The 23940-nt window shown below is 34.9% G+C and overlaps 2 protein-coding genes and 1 long non-coding RNA gene across 9 annotated transcripts; 2 read left to right on the top strand and 1 right to left on the bottom strand.

Moving 5' to 3' along the window:
* Positions 1-3362: 3362 nt before the first annotated feature.
* On the top strand, positions 3363-3725 carry LOC109189647 (protein AUXIN-REGULATED GENE INVOLVED IN ORGAN SIZE-like). The gene has a single exon (XM_019340260.1). The coding sequence runs from the start codon at positions 3363-3365 to the stop codon at positions 3723-3725; it is 363 nt and encodes a 120-aa protein (XP_019195805.1).
* Positions 3726-5954: 2229 nt separating this feature from the next.
* Positions 5955-12270, bottom strand: LOC109189625. 7 transcript variants are annotated; one of them, XR_002055600.1, is made up of 9 exons: positions 11878-12270; positions 11144-11182; positions 10299-10917; positions 9682-9764; positions 8744-8820; positions 8434-8563; positions 7902-7956; positions 7541-7819; positions 5955-6228 (listed from the first exon to the last, which is right to left on the bottom strand). It is a non-coding gene; the product is annotated as an uncharacterized LOC109189625 (long non-coding RNA). The 7 variants fall into 7 exon arrangements; XR_002055602.1 differs by lacking the exon at positions 8434-8563; XR_002055601.1 differs by lacking the exon at positions 8744-8820 and having other exon boundaries at positions 8434-8545.
* A 1687-nt stretch (positions 12271-13957) lies between these two features.
* LOC109189646 lies at positions 13958-20751 on the top strand. The gene is made up of 4 exons (XM_019340259.1): positions 13958-14139; positions 14226-14872; positions 15247-16440; positions 19091-20751. The coding sequence occupies exons 1-4, from the start codon at positions 13958-13960 to the stop codon at positions 20749-20751; spliced, it is 3684 nt and encodes a 1227-aa protein (XP_019195804.1).
* The last annotated feature ends 3189 nt before the right edge of the window (positions 20752-23940 follow it).

The raw sequence follows: 23940 nt of genomic DNA, 5'->3' as shown, positions 1-23940 counted from the left end.
CAGAATTTAGGAACAAATTAATATTCTATCTTTTGCGAAAATACCTTCCATTCCTCATCGGTGGCGACCTTCGATTTGTAGCTGAATACCGCCACTAGCTTCCCCATCGGCGCACAAATTTGCCTCAAGATTTGGAGATCAAACTAGTAAAGAAGCCATGGAAGCAGCAGCCACACCGTCGCAATTGGCAAATCACGACGCGCATTCCATGCCGGCAACCATCTGGTAAATCAAACACTCCTAATCACCTCCAATGGCGGCCTCTCCTGCAAAAACTTACCAATCAAGGTAAATTTCTCATCCTCTTCAGCCAATTTTCTCCAATCCTCCTTCGTAATTTGTATAATAGGTTTGCCTTGACGCAATTGTTCTTGAGTTTTTTTTTTGTATTTCTTGGAATTGCTTAATTTCTTTGTTGATCTGAAATTGCTTGATTTCTCTGTTGATCTTGAACCCCTGGAATGATGTTGTGATTAATTGTTGTTTTCTGTTACCGGTTTTGCACTACATCCGCGAACATGTGAGTGATTGTTGCCGGAAGTATCCGGCTCAGACTGAATAACCAGCGATGATTATTGCAAATTATGGATCCTACGATGGGAGGAGGGGCGGTGATTGAAGGTGGCGTTCCGGTGACCTGCTGGTCACGTTTTTGCCGGAAAGTCGTTGGAGCTCGGCCGGAGCATTATTGACCTACTATTGCAGGTCACTATTAGAGTTTTGGGCCTTGATGTACTAAATGTATATGTTAATGTGTCTAATTGCAACTTTCAAAAGTTTGAGGGCTTAATTGACTTCTTACCTAAAGTTGGAGGGTTTATTTGACCATTTTCCCTTTTCTTTATAATTCAAGTTTCTCAATTTCAACATATTATATTCGGGTCTCATAAATCTGTCACAAGTCTATTTAACTCAAAATTGTACACTTCTATACACGAAGATTACATTCCAAACCCAAACTATCAATGCTTATGACAGTGGTCAAGCCCCACACTACCGCTAATTTCAAATCTTAAAATGAAACTTCTCACCCACTAAATTAATGCCTTGAGAGCTATTCCCATCATTTACTAACAAGCTTTCGATCCAATTAACAAAAAAACAAAAAAAAAAAAAAACAAACAAACAAAAAAAAAAAAACTCTTTATCATCAAGAGGCAATGTGTATCAATTGCCTTATACTAACGATTTTGAAACTCTAATAGAAATTAAAACGAGCAAATATCAATTTTGATTTCACGGATATTAGTAAAATGACAGTTTTGATTCATATGTTTAATTTCTTCCAATTTTTATCCACGATTATTTGTTTTGTATCAATTTACATCCACGAATATTGTTTAGTGTCAAAATTCATCACAACAATCACCCTCTGTTTAAGACATACCGAAATATAAAAATTTAAAAGATATTTTCATCCTTTTCAACTTAAAATCCCAATATGAGCATGAATAAATGGATTTTATCTCTAAGATCGATCGCAACTCGCAGTTCTTCTCCTCATCCTACCTTATTTTGAGGAGCAAAACTGTGAATTATGATCGATCTTATGGCTTAAATCTCTTTATTCATGATCAAATTGTGATCTTAATTTGAAAAGGACAAAAATACCTTTAATAATTTCATATTTCGGCATGTATATTAAACGAAATGGCAATCGATCATGTGATGAATTTTGGCACTAAGATAATAATCGTGAATGAAAATCGGTAAGAATTAAACATGTGGACTAAAATTGTCATTTTATTAATATTTGTAACATCAAAATTGAAATCTGCTTAAATTAAAACTTATGACTAAACAACATTGAATCAAGGGAGATGGACTGAATCGCTTAAACATACATCATCACTATAATACAATATTAAAAAAAAAAAAAAAAAAAAACTTATCACACTATGTACAAACTACTCTATAATTAAACATTTCCATTTTCAATTAAAAATCAGTAGTACATATATAGAGTATCAGTTATATTATTATTATTATATATAGTTGCTAATTCTTTCCCCTAGCTTATTGCAAGAAGCAAATAGTTAATTAATTGATTGGAACAAAACTGTTCATACAATATAATTAATTAATTGTGAACACATGCCACTATCTACAAAATTGGACATCGTGCCGGGTTCATAGGCAGAGAGGAGACAACCACACATTTTTTTAATAATAATAATAATAATAATAATAATAATAATAATAATAATAATAATAATAATAATAATAATAATAATTCTGATTACTTTTGAATTATTCACATTATAAATATTCTACATGCATTTTATTTGTCATATTAATACCTTTTCTATTCACTTATTTTTTCTTTTAACATCCTCTTATATATAATTTTGAAGTTGAGTTTATTTATTTATTTATTTTAATATAATTTATAAATATATCAATAAAATTAATTAATTTAAAGAATTAAATAATACATAATTTGAAAAATTCTCATTAGTTATGTTAATTATATATAATGAAGTTAATTAAGGTCACATCATTTAACTTTACAGTCATATTAACAATAACAATTCGCTTACAAATTGTTCTAAATTACTTTATTTTCCAATGTAATGAGAAAAAACATGTTTTCATTACCAAAAGTGTGTACCAAATTTATTTCTAATAACTTACATATCAATTAAATGACACTAGAAAATAAGTGTAATAAAGTTGATCGATCCATAACGGAAGGACAATGAAGTAATACTCGCATGGGCTTAGTTCAATGGTTTAATGGGCAGTATTTGAGACAAGAGACCAATGTTTGAACTTCAGCGGAGACTGTGAGAGAATTATGTCTAAAGTGAACAGATTTCTTGTGCGGATCGGTATTTGGCCCTGTCTACTAGGGTTAAAATAGAGATATTTGTGTAGGGAACGGGGAGGTGGAAGAAATGAAATGAAAGAAAAGTGGGTGGGGGTGGGGTAAGGGTTGTCCAGGGGAGAAGAACCTGGGCAAGGAAGGTGGGCCAAGTGGGGGAGTGTTTGGAAACATCATTCAAATTTGATTCCCAAGTAGCATGTCAGGTTGCCCCACTTGATAAGGAAATTCACTGAATCCAACCTTAATTCAGCAACATCCGATCCTATGTATATATACAGTTACGTTGCACATGATTATTACAAATACACTGTAACCACCCCAAATTCATCATATCAGATCCCTAAACCAAATCCTTCTCCCCATTCCAAACTAATATCCTTTTTCATCAACCACTATATACTCATCGATCACTCTTTCTTCAATATAATGCAATTGGGTTTGTTTTAATTTGTTCTCTCGTTCACTCTCAAGATTGGATTTTTATGAGAAGATAAGATCGATCAGAGCTAGCTGTTTCTTTGGATTCAATTCAATAATGGGTGCAAAGACGATGAGAGACGAGATGTATGGGTACTCTGCGGCGGAGAGTTTTGGGAGCAGGAAGAATTTGAATTTGAAGGAATACCAATGGCGGCGGGTATCGCAAGGAGGCGGCGGGGGGCATGCGAAAAGGGCGCGGTGGTTGAGTATGAAGTATTTCAGTTCAGAATCGTTTGTTCTGCTTGTGTGTCTGACGGCGTCGGTGCTGCTTCTGCCGTTGATCTTGCCGCCGTTGCCGCCGCCGCCGTTCATGCTGCTGCTGCTCCCTATTTGCATTCTGGTAGTTCTTGTCATTTTAGCTTTCTCCCCTTCTGCTGCTTCTAGTGGGCAGAGCATGAGTCATCCCTCCTATTTGTAGCTTAGCTGAGAGATGAGATCAGAGTTACCCTTAGCTTAACATATTTTTGTCTTGCTCTTGCATGTAATCATCAAACATTAATTATATTCAAAACCTATATATAACAGTTCAGATCAAATACATATATAGCTAGCTAATTCTAAAATTAAAGTATGATCCAGCTAGGTAAATGGATGTTTGTTATGCGTACTCTTTAATTTGCTCCATTTGGAAACCAACTACTTGTATTCTGGGCTAGCTAAATTGCTCCATTTGGAAACGAACTACTTGTATTCTGGGCTAGCTAGCTTAAATTAGCTTGTAGTACAGTTGTGTTGTCTATATATATGGTTAATTTTCACATTTAATTTGCAGGCTAGGGTGTAGGGTGTGGTTCATCAAGTCAGGATGAAAAGATTTCCCGCATCAAATTAAATACAATTAATTGCCTTAATTAGCTAGCTAACCTAGCTTTCAGTAATTCTCAGCTGGTTGATCCCCAGATCGACACACTTAAGCTAGGGCTGGAATGCATGGTTGCGAACGTAACCTACCTTCAAATCCACCCAAATTATATTAAAGAATATCTCAATCTATATTAAAGCAAAATAAAAGGAGCAAAAACTTCCCGCCCAACAGCAACGGCGCCGTTTGGAGGAATCCGAAATATTTATTGTGTTTGCTTCAGAAAACGAAAGGTCTATAATACGTAAAGTTTATATAAAACCCAACTTTTTTAATATATATCCGATAGCTCAATCTCCAACCCAATGGGATTAGAGAATGTATTTAACTCTATCAGTTTCCCATAAGGGACATAGAGCCCACTCACCGATATCTATTCTCTAGGTATTTATTGTTGGATATTGGTGAATAAATCGATACACAAAATATATATAAAATATATATTTGTCCCGAAAAATGGAATTTAATTTATAGAAAATTAATTTCAACCAATTTTGGTATGAAGCCAAAATTACATATATATCAGCGTATATATATTAACCAAATAGGGATTTATTTTATCAAAATAATCCCACCACAACTAGTACGAAACTAGTACACGGGACTTAATTTCCACGAAATTAATCCCACCACAACTAGTACGAAACTAGTACAAGGATTTAATCTATCCGAGATTAATCCCACCACTTGGTCCGAAACCAAGAACAAAAAAACAAGATACGGGTTTCTAACCTGAGGTTTTAACCCAACAAGAAAAAAGAAGAAGCAGAGGAAGCCCGAGTCGTGTGTACACACACTCTCCTTAAAACCGATTCGCCACCTCCCGAGGGTGCTAGGATCGTTGTGGCGTCAGTCTCCCAGGATAAAACGGACTACGACTTTGGCATTCGAGCACTCCAACCTAAAGCCCGACGAACTAGAACACAAGTTGAGCACTCCGATGTTTTACGGAATTATGTTGGCAAAACAATCTTTCTCTTTTGAAATCAGGGAGATTAGAGAGAAAAAAGCAATGGTGTTTTGAGTTTCAAAAATGGCGTAAAGCATTCTGCCAACATAACAAGCTATATGTAGTGAAAGGGAAATTTAGTAGCATTATAATGGTCATTAACCAACATAAATCCAAGATTTAATAATTGGATAATAACGTTTGAAACGGCCGTAATTATTATCGTAATAATTCCAACGGTCACGAACTTAATACGCGATTAATTAGTACCGATCACAACGACCCGTTTCAAAATATCTGAGTGACCGAGAAGTCCATACGAACCCGAAAGGTTAACGAATTGGGACTGAAAACCACACCCGAGTGGTCCACACGCACCGAAACGGTGCAGCACGAATCAATGCATATAGCATTGACTCGTGCTCAGCACGAAAGTAGCTCACGAAATGAGAGCACGAAAGGAGCTCACAACTCAAACTTTCAGCATGAAACTAAAGCTTATAATTAAGCTTTCAATTTTGCATGCACTTTCGTCCAACATGAAAGCATAGCACGAAAGGTGCTAAAATCCCAATTCACTAATTAAGCAACCAAAGCTTAATTACACTTAAGCTCTACAACTTTCGTGCAGTGCAACGAAAGTTATTAAAATGCTGATTCCTAATTAGCATTTAAACTTAAGTTTTTGACTTCTCTCAAATAGGTTCACTTTGAGAATCAATTTTTCATTCACCTATTACCCATTTTGAGCGTACATTATATCTAATTCTTCGTCTCACTACGAAGAACCCGAATCCACTTTAACCCAACCCAAATCAGAAGTGGACCCACATATATTTGTACCACAAAATAATCACTCAAAATGCCATTTTAGCTAAAAATTCCAACAATTATTTCGAAGGTAAATATAACGAAAGGTCATCAGACCTTATATATACAGCATAAACATACTTAACACAATTCAAGCTACTGAACACATCCGCAATCTGTATACAACATCCTCTCTCAATTTTCTGCCCCACTTCAAGATGTTTATCCTTGCCAGCCAAATATCTCTAATTAATACTAGACAGGCTCTTAGGCTACGCGTCGTGCGAGCATATCAAATTCCTGAGAGAAGTGATCCATCGAAAACTAGATCAAAAGAAATCGTATTTCATGATGAACAGGTAAGTGTTATTTATAAATAGATAGAGATTATGCAGTGAAGATTATTTTAAGACAAATATATTTTTACAAAAATCTTATTTTGTTTGTTATACATACACAGGGTACCTTCCTTCATGCTCATGTACCAAAAGAATATGTGGAAAAGTACCTTAGCTGTTTTGCTGAAGGTTCAGTTTATGCCATAAAAATTTTTTGTGTGATCACCAATTTTTACTCATACAAAACCAGCCCACAGAAGTACATGATAAAATTTAACTATCAGACTATGGTAAAGGATTTGAAGTCTGTGAAATTTCCTATGAAAATGTATCGTCTGAAGTCCTTTAAAGAGATCAAGTCTAATGAAGGCCTTGATGAGAAACACCTATTTGGTAATCATTGCTCTCATGCAATCTATGTCTTCTAAATAATTTAGATTATTTTATTATTTTATACACTAATGCATTTTTTTGTAGATGTTATTGGTCGAGTTATTGAAATACACTGCCCACAGGAGAAAGTAATTAATGGGAAGAACTCCAGGTTGATTGACTTCACCATTGAAGACACTGAGTACTCCTAATTATCAGTTCCTATCTATTTGAAGTAGATTTTTATGATTTCTGTAGTTCTAACAGATTATCTAACATTTTGTAGAGGAATACAACTGATGTGTACGTTGTGGGATGAACACGTAAGCAAGATTAATGCATTCTACAATTCTACTTCACAAGAGCCACTATTGGTGTTGATACAGTTTTGTAGGGCTAGGGTGTGTTTAAACAGTAAGTTTCTCAAAAATTTGAAACTGTGCCTAACATCATTTACCAAGTACATATCCACCATTTATGTATTTTCTGATGTGTGCTAACACTAATTTCTATAGGTGGGGATGTCAAGATTTGTAGCTCCTATGATGTCACCCAGCTTCTTTTCAACTAGGAATCTCCAGAGTTTGAGGAGTTCAGAAAAAGGTTAGCCAATGCTTATTCTTGCAATACCTATGTACATTGTTTACTAATTCTTATTTTATTTTTCATTTCACAGCATCAGCCATGAACAAACTCCAATGCGGAGTATTATTTCGCAATCAAGTTTTAAGGAATGTAGCTCCTATTCAGTTTCGCTATCTGGTGATATGGAACTTCGTACTATCAGTGAAATCTACAGAGACAAGGAGGTAATATCTAAGTCAATTATTAGCTTACCTCATAAATTAAAAAGAAACTATGAGTACTCTATAAGTTGGAGACACGTATGTTACGAGTATTACCTTAGTAGTAGTACCTTAATCTTCTCATGTATAATCATGTGTTATAGGAGTGCCAACTTCTGACCTTTGTAATCTGCATTTAATAATTAGGCATTATAATTTATAAAAATAAAGTAGCACATAACTGTACAGTCCTATATAACTATTTGAAAGCTAATAGACAAATAAATTGAAGTGTACAAGTGGGTGCTTATCTCATTAACTAAATAGAAATCCTCTAACTCTGTATAAGTTCTGTGGGTATGTTTGTGCAACCCATACTCTGTATTCATCTCAAACCTGCACAATGAATAGACTATTTGTTAGTTATATAATCATACTCTGGGTGCTTTTCTGTTAAACTAAACAGAAATCCTCTAACTCTGTATAAGGTCATAGGGTATGTCTGTGCAACTGATACTATGTATATCTCAAACCTGCACAATGAATAGAAGATTTGTTACTTATATAATCATAGAGATAGGGGGGAGGGGGGGGGGGGGGGGGGGCTCATAATGTACTCTGCTAATTGCCTAAAACTGTATGCAGTTTGGAGATTTTTGGGTTGCAGCAAGGATTGTATTCATTGATGACCCAGAGTGGTATTATGCTTCATGTCGAACCAAGGGTTGCAACAAAAAGTTGAAACTGAAAGGAAAGTGGCTGTGGTGTAGTACGTGTGACAGGAATTGGGGTGATGAAACCCTGAGGTACAGGGTTAAAGTTAGAGTAGTGGACTTGGATGGGAATGTTCCCTTCCTTCTATGGGACAGGGAGTGCCTCGAACTACTTGGTATTAGTGCAGATGATTGAAGGATACACATACCAAGGTACTAAATTCTAATGTAATTGTTAACTAATAGACCAATTTCTAACTTTCGTATGTATACAAACTTTATACTGAGATGAATTACCTGCAGGGTCGAAAGGGGGTACCTAAGGAGCTTGAAACTCTAATTGGATTGAATCTTCTCTTTCGAATTGCTATTCGCAAAGAACAGTTTCAAAACTATCTCAATGCTTTCCCTGTTATGAGGATCATTTCTGATGAAAAGATAGTAGAGAAGCATGCACCAGAGCTAATTCAAGTTAGGGACAGGGATCTCAGTTCAAAGTTGAAATTGGAGCTTACAGATGAGGATCTATGGGATCTAGAGGTATACTTGGGGATATTGGTGTCATATGATACCAATTAATTCATACCTATGTTTATTTAGTACTTACAGTTTCAACTTATGATTTTTTAGGACATTGACCAAGCCAATGAAGCTGAAAGTCCTCTCCAAGTTGTTGCACAGAGGCTGAATGCAGAGAACAATGTTGAGAATAGAACAGTAAAGAGGTCTCTAATTGATGAATTTTCCAGCACACAAAGTTCTAACAAAAGCAAGGAAGGTGTGGTCAAAATTGAGAATGAAGCAGCTGTGTAATGAGTGAAATGAGTGAGAGGGTGCTCTATTGGACTGTTAACTTTTTTTTTTTTTTCTGAATGTTTTTGTTGTTGAAAAACTTTTGGTGTCCCTAAAACAGCTAAACATACCCTTTTGGAAACTTGAGGGTGGATTTATGGATTTCTAAGTTGAATGTTATTTACAGTTCCATCCTTAAAACATGCTTTAAAATGGTATCCCTTTTGCAGAATGGTTTTTTTTTTCTTTGTTTTTTTTTAGGTACTAAAGCAGAAGATGATGGCAAATACAGCAGATCAAGATGCAGAGCACATGATGGAAAACAGACCATGCAAATAGTATATGTTAGCATAACTACACAGTTTTAATTGTACTTTGTATAGGTAAAATATTAGATGCAAGAATAATGTAAGCTAAATTACAGTGTTTACATAGAATTTTACCTTTTCTAGCTTGAATAATGTAACCATAGTATATATGTGATGTATCTAATTCTCCATTTTGTTGAATCAGTTGACACATAACACAAACATCAGAGAATAACAGGGAGTGATTAATAAGCTATCACTAAAAAGATTAGTTATCTCATTCTCCATTCTCCATTCTATCAATAACTCTAGAGTGATTACTAAACTATCACTAAAAAGATTACAATACTGTAGTATAAGTATTTAGGTCAAACAAATAGGCTTATCATGTGTATTTATAAATTATTATAGAGTAACTATAGGCTTAGTAAAAGAGATATCTCACCCTGTCAATGACTTATTGAAAACCACTTCTCCAGTTTGGTAACCAGTTTCACCAAAGCATTTTGGCTTCCAGATTGAACCATCCTAAAGCACAAATACAGAACCATTGAACCTTCCATGGTTTTTATACCAATGCTGATTTGAAGATAATCATTACTTGTGCAGCAGTAGACAGAACATTAGAATTGTAATTGATATAAGGGAGCAAAAGTATAAAGACACTAACTTATACATTAGAATGTAGACAGAAAAAAAATGTGGTTATGCATCAAGGTTCAAATTTAAATATTCATTTCTCGCATGGCTCATGGAATCTATGTAGAATCAAATAAAACAGTTGCAAATCTTTGTGAACTCCGCAAAACATTTATAAGTTTGATAAAGTAACAGACAGTTAATTCTACTTTAGAATGTAGACAGAAACACAAATTTGATTAGGCATCAAAGTTAAAATTGGGATCTTCATTTATCACATGAGCCATTTAATCAGTGCAAAATCAAATAAAACAGTTGCACATGTTTAGCTGTCAAATATGAAGAGTAAACTTGAAACTCTAAACATGAGAAGAGTAAGACTCGATTAAGTAATTCGAAAAGTCAATTAGTTTTCAAACGTACTAGATGAAATTAAAAAGACAAGCACAACTTCAGGTCAGTTCAGCAATCATAACATTTTGCAGATCATCTTGCTAACCTGCATGTTATATAGAGTCCATTAGAAACAATGAAATAATATAGCACGAGGAGGGAACTTATGTATATTGAAGTAGAGTGAGAGCTGATTGGGGACTTAAAACTTATCTTTGCTCATGAAAGTACCACTGAAAGTACCAATGTGCATAAACAGAGCTGATTAGGGACTTAAAACGTGTTGACACTAACTTATCAATTAGAGCTCTCTTCAAATTCTTTTTAACCATCATAGATTGTGTAGCAGCTTACCTGCAGTTTAGTCAACAACTCATAAGTGAAAATATGACTAGCAGGCAAATGATGCTTATAATTACCATCTTATTTAGAAACAATGAAAGAATAGTATTCTGGGTAAAACTTATGTATATTGAAGTAGAGTGAGAGCTGATTAGGTTCTTAAAACTTATCTTTGATCCGTGCGCTGCAACTGTAAGTACCAATGTGTTAAACACAGCTGATTAGGGACTTAAAACATGTGACACTAACTTATCAATTACAGCTCTCTTCAAATTCTTTTTAACCATCATAGATTGTATTTGCTTACCTGCAGTTTAGTACAACAACTCATAAGTGATAATAGGAATAGCAGGCAAATGATGCTTATATCGGAGACCAGTAAAGTACTTTCTTATTGCAAAGATCATTCTCAATTTTATTTTTTTTACCTTCAAATTATTGAGAACTCTTTACAAATTGAATCAAAATTTGTATGCATTACCAAATTCATACAATATTACTGATTCCTATATCATATGGTAAACAATTTCAACCTTTGCACGTCTAAACCACCGATTTCAAGTCCTGGCTACCTGGAAAACAACATAGTAGATAAATCAAAGAACTTATTATATTCCAGACAAATTTGAGAAATCCATATATTTATGAGAAGGAATTAGTAATATGCAAGGAACACGTATTTAGATGTCCCTATGCATTAAGTAGCACACCTAAAACTTATAGTATTCCAACAGCCATTATAATGACCACTTTCCAATTTTGTCTCCCAATCTTAAATGAGTACTTTACATCTATATAAGGGACACATAGATATTCTGAAGCTCTTTTAAGCACCACCTAAACAAGTTCTGAGTTAGCCCATTCATCTCCCTAAGACTACATGAGGAAACTTACATCTTCAACCACCATTGGTTCGAAGCGGAAGCATCCCAGCCACAACCAAGGTAAATCTATATACTGCTATTTTTATTATACTATTTTGTGTTAAAAAAGAGACCTATTATCCCGAATGAATTTTTTTTTTTTTTTTTTTGTTTTGTGTAAGAAAAAGCTAAAAACGAGTTCAAACCGTTGGAACAAAAATTAATAAACCTGTTAAGCATATATTAAAATTCATCCTATAGTTTTTATTCTTATCAAAATCCACATGCATGTGTTCTATATTAAATGAGTTCTAAAAATCTACACTAAGATGCCAGTTTAATTAAATTGAATATACCATACTTAGATCTGAAACACTAGAGATGTTAGGGTTAGAAATCCGTACCCAATTTGGTAGAAATTGTAGAGATGATCTGAAATCCACTGTGTATCTTCACACAAATTTCTTAGCACCAATCTTCGATCTCTGTCTACACATGGACTCCGGTGAAGTATAGTGTTCACCGGGTTCAACTGTAGATGACGAGAAACCCGGTGAAGACTCCAATTCGGGGCTTTGACTATGGATTCAACACCTCAGATTGGAAGTATTTTGTAGACCGGAGGGTCAGTTTATGCTTCAAAGTGTATCATCTTCATCGTGAATCCATAGGATAGAGTAGACGAGACTGACAAATCGAACCCTCTCACCGTAATCTCCTCCATTGTTAGTGAGAGAAACCATCGAGTGTTTGAGAGATGAGAGCGTACGAATGGAGCAGTCTAGGTGAGTAGGAAATGACGGCCAGCTGTGAACAGACTGATCTTCATCTTTCTCGCTTTAGGACATTCGATTTATTATTATTATTATTATTATTATTATTATTATTATTATTATTATTATTATTATAATAATTATTGTTAATTAATATTATTATTAACAATTACTATATTATTATTAATTTTTTTTATTATTATTATTATTATATTATTATTGTTATTATTATTACTAGTAAGATACTCATTATTATTTGTATTATTACACCTTGAAATATTATTATTAATATTTAAAGTATTATTAAAGTAGTATTATTATCGTTATTATCTCTAATTGAGAGAGTGCTATATGTAAATGTTATTATTATTATTATTATGATATTATGATATGATATTATGATATTATGATTAAATTATTAAAGTATTATTATTAGTATAAAATAATAATTGTGATTATATAATATAATGTAACATAAGTATTAACTATCTATTGTTGAATAATTAAAGTAGGTCTCGGTATGAGTAACAATATTTTATCTACCAAATTATGCCTGTATAGTGATATTATGTTTTTTTTTTTTTTTTGACAGAGAATGAAAATCGTACAGTCAATGACACGAGTTTAGTGTCGTCCATTGAACAAATCAAGAATACAGAAAATCGTTCACAGTTAATTGGTGTTTTCCAAAGTTCGCTTTGTACGCCTTTAAGTATTGTTTCTAATGGTAAGGGTTTTATATCTCACAATTCACTTCCTTAATGAATAGTTGATAATAATCTTTGCTATTGTAATTCACAGTTTCTTCTCTGGTACGAACGACAATACGGACTACCTCAACGCAAGATTTTAGTAGCAGAATACCATTAAGCAACATATCAAATAGTATGAAGCTCAACCAATATTGTAATAATATTAGTATAAATTTATATATAATAAAATGGAATACTTAATATTCTAACAAGTGTTTTGTACAATATTTATGTAATTAAAGCAAATTGCGCTAGAGTTAACGGGGACCGTGATAAACCACCTAGAACCAAGCGTCAGAATCGTTCGTTCGACTTAAATCGAACCCCAGATTCGCAACTAGGTATAAATTTAGAATTCAGCGAGGTCTTTATTAAATATTAAACTACAATGCTTAAGTAAATATTTTATAATCATATATTATAATGGGCTATTGTTTTTTTAGACTACGAAAGTAATTGTTATAATACAATTGACAAGAATCTGCAAAGAGTCACGGTAGAGACGGAGAGTGAACCCATCGAGCATTGTCGAAATTTGATGTCAGATTTTGATGACGTTGTTGAACCGTTACATGACCATATGCCCTCAAACAATGGTGAGTTCATATTAAATGTATTAGGACAAAAAGATATGGTCTTTGGACGACACTAAACTACATTATTATGTTAAATACAAACTAATAGTTATTTTTTTTTTAGATTATTATTTGATATCGGTGATCCAGATTATGTTTGCGAACATTGTAATTCATTTTTTTGGTACAATGAACCGGCAAGCAACTCAAGGTCATATAATTCTCCGAAATACTCTGCATGTTGTGTCAATGGTAAAATAAAGTTGTCATTCATGACAAAGCCTCCTCAAAAGTTGTATGATCTATTCTTTACCACAAGTGATAAAAACAAATGTTTTTTTAAAGAATATAAGGTCCTATAACAACATGTTTTGCTTCATGTCGATGGGTGGAAAAATTGATAGAGCTATCAACAACGGAACATCGCCGCCTATATTCCGTATAAATGGTCAAAATTTTCATCGCATTGGAAGTTTATTGCCTTCACTTGGCGTTCAACCTAAATTTGCCCAATTATACATTCACGATACAGAGAATGAGATAGAAAACCGCTTCAACTATTTGAGGTATAATATTTTGTGTTACTAAACTCTTTTAGCTATTTCATTGGTTAATAGGGAAATTCTTATATTATATATTCTTATTTTTTTAGGGCGGAAAACAATGGTTCTACATTGCATGTTGAGGTAGTTCATGACATTAAGCAAGTCCTAGATGACCACAATGTTTTGGTTAAGTCATTCCGAATGGCCAAGTCATTTATGGAATCTAATCCTCAAACTCAATTTCGAATGAGATTAATAGGAAAGAGGACTAAAGATGCCAGAACATATGCGCTACCAACTACTTCAGAGGTTGCTGCTCTCATTGTTGGAGATTTAGACCCTTCCATGGGTGAACGTGATATTGTTGTCGAGTCTAAATCTGGAGTACTGAAACGAATAAGTGAATTAAACCCAGCATATTTACCATTGCAATACCCAATCTTATTTCCATATGGAGAGGATGGTTTTAGGGAAGATATACATTTTGCAACACATGTTACTAAACAAAATTTTGCAAGAAAGAGTGTTTCTCAAAGAGAGTACTTCGTGTTCCGTATTCACGAAAGATCAAATGAGATCTCAACTATAATGTATGCTAAAAGGTTATTCCAACAATTCTTGGTTGATGCGTATACTATGGTTGAATCTTCGAGGTTGCTCTATATTAGGTCAAATCAAAAAGCTTTGAGGTGTGAGGCGTACAAAGGTCTCTCTGATGCATTGACGCGAGGTGAAGTTCAACCTAGCTCTCAAGGTAAAAGAATAATATTACCTTCAAGTTTCACGGGAGGAGCAAGATACATGATACAAAACTACCAAGACGCCATGGCAATTTGCAGATTTATAGGTTATCCAAATCTGTTCATTACTTTTACATGTAATCCTAAATGGCCTGAGATACAACGCTTTTTGGAGAAAAGAAATTTGAAACCTGAAGATCGACCAGACATTGTTTGCCGGGTTTTCAAGATGAAGCTAGATTCTTTAATAAAAGAACTTTAAAATGGGAAACTATTTGGTCGCGTAAGGGCATGTGCGTACCGTAATTCCTTTGCATTGACGTTTTTCATAAAATACTTATGCAACGAATCTTATAACTCATAGGAGCTAATAATTGTTTATTGACAGTGATATACACAATTGAGATTCAGAAATGGGGTCTTCTACATGCTCACATATTACTATTCCTACAAGGGACGAGCGACTTTTCCAACCCTGCTTTTATGGACACGATCATTTTAACCGAGATCCCAGATAATCAGTCAGATTATGAGTACTACAAAGCAATTGAAGAATTCATGGTGCACGGACCGTGTGGTGTTGCAAAGAGGAATTCCCCGTGCATGGTAAATGACAAGTGTTCGAAGCATTTTCCAAAAAGATACATTGATGCATCACATTTTGACCAAGATGGTTACCCATTGTATCGAAGAAGGGATGATAAGAGGACAATAACAAAAAATGGAATAGAGTTGGATAATAGGTATGTTGTACCACATAATCGGTACTTGCTCTTGAAATACAAAGCGCACATAAATGTAGAGTGGTGTAACCAATCCAGGTCAATCAAGTACCTATTCAAGTATGTCAACAAGGGCAACGACCGTGTAACTACTGAGTTTTATAAGACTACGATGGATGAAGCTGGTAATGAGATTGTTGATGAAATAAACATGTACTATGATTGTCGACACATCTCTGCATGCGAGGCAGCTTGGCGGTTGTTTAGTTTTGAAGTCCAATACAGAACTCCCCCGGTTGAGCAATTAAGCTTTCACTTGCCTGACTGCCAATCAGTTATTTTCCAAGATGATGATACGATTGATCATGTCCTCAATAGAGAGACGGTTGGGAAAAGTATGTTTAATGCATGGTTTGTAGCCAACCAAAAATTCAAAGAAGCGAGCTTACTTACTTACATTGAGATGCCTACCAAATTTGTGTGGAAAAAGGACATTCGTGAATGGCATACAAGAAAGAAGGGTTTCTCAATTGGTCGAATATTCTATGTACCACTAGCTTCAGGTGAAATATATTATTTGAGGTGTCTATTGAACATAGTCTGCGGTCCAAAAGGTTTCCAAGATATTAGGACAGTTAACGGTGTTGAGTACTTGACCTTTAGAGATGCATGTTATGCTCATGGATTGCTAGATGATGATAAAGAGTACGTTGATGCTATAAATGAAGCAAGCTACTGGTCAACTGCACATTCATTGAGGAAGCTATTTGTTGTTTTACTAACATCCACCTCAATTATTAGACCCGAAAATGTTTGGAATCAGTGTGGCAACATTTGTGTGAAGATGCTCAACACTATCTGTAACACCCCGTGTTACGGCCTCTAAAACCAATTAATTATTTAATCATTTACCCAAAAGAAAGAATTAAAATTCATTAATTAATTAGGAAAGGTCCACCATAGTCCATGGGCCCTTATCCCTAAAGCCAATCCCTTAGTCCTATAGGAAATAGAATTAGCAAAGCCACACCACTTAAACCCTAATTGGGACTCTTAGATATATAAATAGGGACATAGGAGGCACCTAGAACTCACACCACAATAACTTTCACCACACAAGAATTCCCCAAGAATTCCCATAGGAGAAATCAAGAAAGAAGAAATCTTAAAGAAAGACCCTTCATAGCCAAGGAAATTAATTAAGGCTAAGAGGTAACCCATGTCTCAACAAAACCTATTTTCCTTGCTATGATCTCCTTCTTTGGCTCCCTCTATATACTTGTGTCTTGATGAATTTCTTTATGATATTTGTGATATAATCTTGATTGATTGATGTGGTGATTTTATGAGGGATCTTGATGATCTTGATGTTAAAAAGAGATTCTTGATATTTATGTGATGATTCTTGATAAACCTTGATGGTTCTTGATAATGAAAATAAAATATGATTTTGATGATTTGGGTGGGATTAGAGCCCTAGGTTGGATTGGGAATTGGTATTGTGATGTTCTTGATTTATATTTGGGTGGGAATTTGCATGTTCGGGTGTTGTTCGTGTCTAGAAGTCATGTTAGGATGTGTTCAATATGATTCTTGCTTTCGATCCATTAAATGCCTATGTGGTGTCGTTAATTGCGTTTAAAAGTGTCTAAGCATGGTTTCGGGTTCCACGAAGGATCCCGGGACGCGTATTTGATAAATGAGTCAGTGGGGGGTAGGGGTACCCGCCACCTACCCACTGCCCAAAGTGAGACCGCCAGGCAGCGGGCAGCCGGCGGGCAGTCGTCTGCCCGCCGGGCACCCGCTGCCCGGAAGTTGTCGCCGGCAGGCAGCCCTCCACCCACCGGCTACCCGCTGGTTTGTCACCCACCCCGGGTCTTTGGCTTCCCCGTTTGATGTTCCCCATTCCCTGTGGTGTCCCAACGGACCCCATTTGTCGTGCTTGAGTCTAGTTTGATGTTTCGGGTACCGTTCGTAGGATAAAAGAGTCTAGGAATTGCATGCTAGTTGAATCGGTAACCCGTTAACTTAGGTGGAAGTCGTATGAACCCCTTAGGACTATTATTAGTATGTGAATGATCACACGTAAGCTTATTCATGTGTCTCCCCCTTCCCAATGTGCTATTATGTGCTATTATGTGTTATGTGATGCATGATTCCCCAATTTGGTTGCGATCAAATTGGCTATACGGGCAGTTGGATGGGTTGAGAACCATCCCAACTGTTAACCAGGCCGGTTGCGATCGGTCAGGTATATAAATATTATATAGGGCTGCGGTCCACTGTTTGGTTACTTATGAGCTGCGGTTCATTCTCCTGGCTGCGGTCAGTGATTCACTTCTTGGGCTGCGGTCCACATGGGCCTCGTGTGCTATGACCCACCGACCTGGATACGCCAGGCGGTGTGTAGGGCCAATAAGCCCGAGGAAGGCTGTAGTCCACCGACCTGAGTAATTAGGCGGTGTGTAGGGCTACGGCTGGCTGCGATCCACCGAGTGATGGGCCAGCGGTGTGTAGGGTCGTAGTCTTCGAGGATCATCGCCCACCGACTGAGTCCCTCAGCGGTGTGTAGGGCCTGACCCGCTACGATCCACCGACTGTGCCCGTCAACGGTGTGTAGGATCGTAGTCCCCCCTTGTAAAGAGGATCACAGTCCACCGACTGAGTGCGTCAGCGGTGTGTAGGACTGTGATTCGCCGCTGAGTTCGTCAGCGGTCTATAGGGTTAGTTGCGATCAACTCCCTTCATGCTGCGGTATGAGATAGGGTGCTGCGGGGCCGTGTTAGTGCTATATGCACTAACCCTCATGTTCGGGGCATGCGATTGGTCCCGTGGCGCCACCAAAGTGTGATTGTGTGACACAAATGATGATTGGATGATGATATGATTGATTTGAAAGTGATCTGTGACCTTAGTTGCGTATTCTTTATGATGGTTGTTTCTACTTAACTGTTATCGTTGATTATTGTGCTTGCCCCTATTTGCTGAGTCTATTCCTGGTTTTAAAGCTAGAGTCTCTTAAGTATATATCTTCCTGCCTCAAAATGGTTTTCATATATCTATATATATCTATCTATATTGTATTTCAACGCGTTGGAGTGGGTTACCAGCATCATTCGCTAAACAGATATATTTGGCTTTCAGGCACCGATGAGTAGACCCGGAGCGCGCTAGAGATCCGAAGCATAGATTAGTTAGTTTCCCTTCGGCCTGCGTGTCATGATTATGTATTGACATTTGTATTGAGGATTTTAGTTAGTTAGCCTGTGCATCCGAGCTCTCCAGCTCAGATGTGGCATAACACCCCGCACTCTTATGTTTGATTCTGGGATTTAATGAGAATTCACCTTTGTTATATAAGTTTTAAAAGTTTAAAAATTTCGGGGTGTTACACTATCAAAGAAGAATATTAAAACAACAAGGTATTGTAACTTTTTTATGATAGAATCCTATTTTCATCAATTTTCTTAGTTTATAATTATAACTATCGGTATGTTGGTATTGTAACAGATTTGGTCTTAACAGAAGAAGAGAAAAAGAACTTTGGATTGTTTGAATTTGAAAAATTTTTGGGGCTACAAAATAAGTCTTTAAAAGACTACCCTCCGATGCCAATACCAACTACTGATAATTCAAGGTTGTTTCAGAATCGTTTGGTTTTTGAAGAGTTATGTTACAATCGTGAACAGTTGAAGGAAGATGCTGAAGTGTTGTGTTCCAAACTAACTGAAAAGCAGAGTTTCATTTATGATACTATTATCCAAGACATTGCAGTCAATAAAGGTGGCTTATTTTTTGTTTATGTTTACGGTGGAACAGGAAAGACTTTCTTGTGGAGAGCGTTTTCAGCTGTAGTCCGATGCAAAGGTCAGATCGTTTTAAATGTCGCATCAAGTGGCATAGCTTCTTTGTTGTTACCAGGTGGCCGAACTGCACACTCAAGATTTGCAATACCTATTGCAATAAATGAAGACTCTACCTGTAACATTAAACAAGGTAGCGATTTGGCTGAATTGTTGATAAAGACGAGTTTAATAATTTGGGATGAAGCTCCCATGATGCACAAACATTGCTTTGATGCGTTAGATCGAACTATGCAGGATTTGTTGCGTTTTGTAGACCCTCATAGTTCAATGAAGACGTTTGGTGGTAAAACAGTTATTTTGGGTGGAGATTTTCGCCAAAATCTACCAGTAGTTCCAAAAGCTACACGGCAAGATATTGTTTCTTCAGCCATAAATTCATCATATCTATGGGATAGTTGCAAAGTTTTAAGGTTGACTAAAAACCTCAGACTAAGTTCGGTACCCAATGGTGGAAACCGGCAGGCATTACAAGAATTTGCTGATTGGATTGCTACTATCGGCGATGGAAAGATGGGTGGGCGGAATGATGGTTTCGCAGAGGTTGAAATACCAAAGCATATGTTACTGCCATCCGGAGGGGATGATATTAAAACAATTGTGCAAAGTACATTTCATATGTTTGTAAATGGAAACTCTGACCCCGAGCATCTTTTAGGTCGTGCTATATTAGCACCAACGCTAGATGTGATCAACACAGTCAATGAATATATGAGTGCGTTGCATACTGCCGAAAGCAGGTCATACTTTAGTTCCGACGCAGTATGCAAAGCTGATGGCGACAACGGTATATTTGGAGATGTACACACACCGGAATTTCTAAACGGCATTAGAGTTTCAGGTCTACCAAATCATACACCGACTTTGAAAATTGGTTCACCAGTCATGTTAATGAGAAATATTGACCATTCACTTGGTTTGTGCAATGGTACTCGGTTGATAATCACAAAGCTAGTAGACCATGTTATTGAAGGCGAGATACTGACTGGTCCTAACAAAGGTACAAAAGTGCTGATCCCCCGAATGTCAATGTCACCCTCTGATCCAAGATTGCCGTTCAAGTTTCAACGAAGGCAATTTCCATTGATGCTTCCATATGCAATGACCATAAACAAAAGTCAAGGACAAACGTTGACTCATGTTGGTTTAATACTAAAGAAACCGGTTTTTGTACATGGTCAGTTGTACGTAGCTGCATCTCGTGTTAACAATCCAGACGGTCTCAAAATATTGATAGTAAAAGACTCAAGTTCAACTACTACATCAACCACTAATGTTGTATATCATGAAGTTTTCAATAATTTGTAATTTTGTAAAGTTTTCTTTTTTTAGTACCATCACCTTGCAACTATTTGTAATATACCATTTTCATATTATTTTTGTTGAATTCCCAAACATATTTCATTTATATGTTATAAATTTTAACCGCATTAGTTCACACAATTTATAACATAACATACACACAATTAATACTTTTTAATTTACATACCGTGCAGCGCACGGGTCAATTACTAGTATATATAATATGGGATGCACTCAGGTGCCAATAAGTGCCCAGGAGGAAATATGCGAACGAATCAACTCGCAACACGTGTTCAGATCTAATATATTAAAAAAAACGCAGTGACATTTTCATAAATAATTGAACATCGAAGTGCAAGTAAAATCACTTACAAGTGCACCTACTTTCACCTATAAGTGCATGTAATTTTTTCTTGTTAACATTCACTTGCCGCAACCATTCATTCACCTAGGTGCACCTACTTATAACTATATGTGCAACTACTTATAACTACAGGTGCAACTACTTATAACTATAAGTGCATGTAATTTTGTCTTGTTAACATTCACTTGCCGCAACCATTCATTCACCTAGGTGCACCTACTTATAACTATATGTGCAACTACTTATAACTACAGATGCAACTACTTATAACTATAAGTGCATGTAATTTTGTCTTGTTAACATTCACTTGCCGCAACCATTCATTCACCTAGGTGCACCTACTTATAACTAGGTGCAATTACTTATAACTATAGATGCAACTACTTATAATTATAGGTGCAACTACTTATAACTATAGTTGCACTTCGTATTGATGCTCAGTGTAAATTTTACTTGCACCTATAATACATTTTACATGCACTTGTAATACATTTTACTTGCACTTCGATGTTCAATTATTTACGAAAATGCCACCGTGTTTTTTTTTAATATATTAGATCTGGACACGTGTCGCGTGCTGATTCGTTCGCATATTCCTTCCTGGGCGCTTCATTCGCACCTAAGTGCAATTTTATATAATATAATATAATAATAATAATAATGCATGCACTCATATTTATTTCTACATCTATCTACAATCTACAATCTACAATCTACATCTATATCTACATCTACAATTCTAATAAGAGCGAATAATGTTAGGCCCTTAACTGGAACAAAAAAAAAATATCGGTAATATTGTTTCTTAAAATGGATGGTTCATATTATTTTGATTTTAGTATTTTTAATGATTTTCCTTATTTACCCTCTATTATATTATTTTCTTTCATTTAATAACCTAAATTCCATTAGTATAAACTTTAGTAATGGAATATACCGTTAACTATTTATTATTTTAACTTACTCATTAATTTCTATAAGAAAGGTCTCAGGTTCGAACCACATTCCAATTAGAGTTGGTATAATTGTTAAACATATACTACAAAATGTAAAATGTATAGTATAAAATATACAAATACAAAACATTCAAAATATGTTAAAATATATTTTAAAAAATATATAATATAAAATTTAACATAAACTTTTTTCAAATAATTAGTTCGGCTAAATACAAAACATTCAAAATTAAGCATCAAAGATTATATATCAAGAAAACCAAAAGTAGTATTTATTTAGACTATCGTTTTTAGACTAAGTATTTAGACTAGCGTTATTACAAAGTTGCAAACATTTATTTTAGTGACAATAAAATCAATATCTCATATATTATCTTGCATTTATATACTTTAAATTACCGATTTAAATAAATAAATTTAATATTTATTTACCATCTCCTATATAATATTGCATTGATGAATCTCTCTATGATGTCACCAGTAACCTAATTGCACATGATACACTACCAATAAAAAGAAGTAAAAAAAAGAAATGACATGTACTGAAGACACTGCTACAGAAAACGACTTTAACGTCGGCTAAATAACCCCATTTAACGTCGGTTATCCTTCGACGTCGACTAAAGAGACGTTGTAAGAAAATAAACGACGTCGGTTGTTAACCGACGTCGTATAATTTTTTAAAATTAAAAAATAAATATACGACGTCGGCTAATAACCTATTAGCCGACGTCGTATAGTTTTTAAAAATAAAATAATATACATATGACGTCGGCTAATAGCCTATTAGCCGACGTCGTATATTTATTTTCTAATTTTAAAAAACATACGACGTCGGCTAATAGACTATTAGCCGACGTCGTATATTTATTTTTTAATTTAAAAAATTATACAATGTCGGCTAATAGGATATTACCCGACGTCGTATATATATATATATATATATATATATATATATATATATATATATATATATATATATATATATATATATATATTTATTTATTTATTTATTTATTTATTTATATTAAAAATGTTTTATGGTTTCTAGCCCAACCTACTGTATCAATTTTCAGAACCTGTGCAGCTAGCAATTTAACATTCAACATCAACTAATTCAAGCTACTAAACATGAAACTAATTAAGCTACTAAAAATAAAATTAATATAAATAACACAATGCAACAAAACTACTAATTAACATTAAACCAATAAACACAAACTAATTTTAAACGTAAAGTATCAATTGAACAACGTTTTATTAACCCATTCATCAATAAGAAACTTAGACCATTTGTTTCTAACGTCATCAATCTCTTGCTTGTTGTAGGGCAATCTTCCTTGTCTTTCCAAAATCTACAAAGTTCAAAAGAAATAAAAATAATAAATAAGCAAATATTTTAAACAGCATTTGAAGAAGAAATATGTATTATTAAATTACTTGCCTTATACATTCATTTGCTTAGGTTGTTGGAAACAATTTCCCACATGAATTTCATCACATAATAACCACATTCGGTGGTTCCTTTTTGTATAGCACACTACATTTGAATTACAATAAAATTATAAAAAAATTAATAAAAAACAATAAGTTTGCATGTTTTACAAAGTGAATGAAGTACTTACCAAACATCTAGTCCATTTCGGTGGACGATATTGTTTCTTTCCATTCATCATGCTTGTTGCAGCCATACACATATTCATATAAGACATAAAATATATGTAAATACTTGGCATCACTAGTTTAATAATAACTATTAATTCATTATATAAATTTACATACGTTTCCATTATATGTTTAATGTCTTCACGCGGCCCATGACCAAGTGAATCAAACCAAAAAATTTCATTTAATCTAGGACAAATCGCCATCAGC

Source organism: Ipomoea nil, unplaced genomic scaffold, assembly GCF_001879475.1.
Source record: "Ipomoea nil cultivar Tokyo-kokei standard unplaced genomic scaffold, Asagao_1.1 scaffold1562, whole genome shotgun sequence".
NCBI lineage: Eukaryota > Viridiplantae > Streptophyta > Magnoliopsida > Solanales > Convolvulaceae > Ipomoea > Ipomoea nil.
The sequence above is the reverse complement of the archived record's forward strand: the minus strand, read 5'-3'. Positions and strand labels throughout refer to the sequence as shown.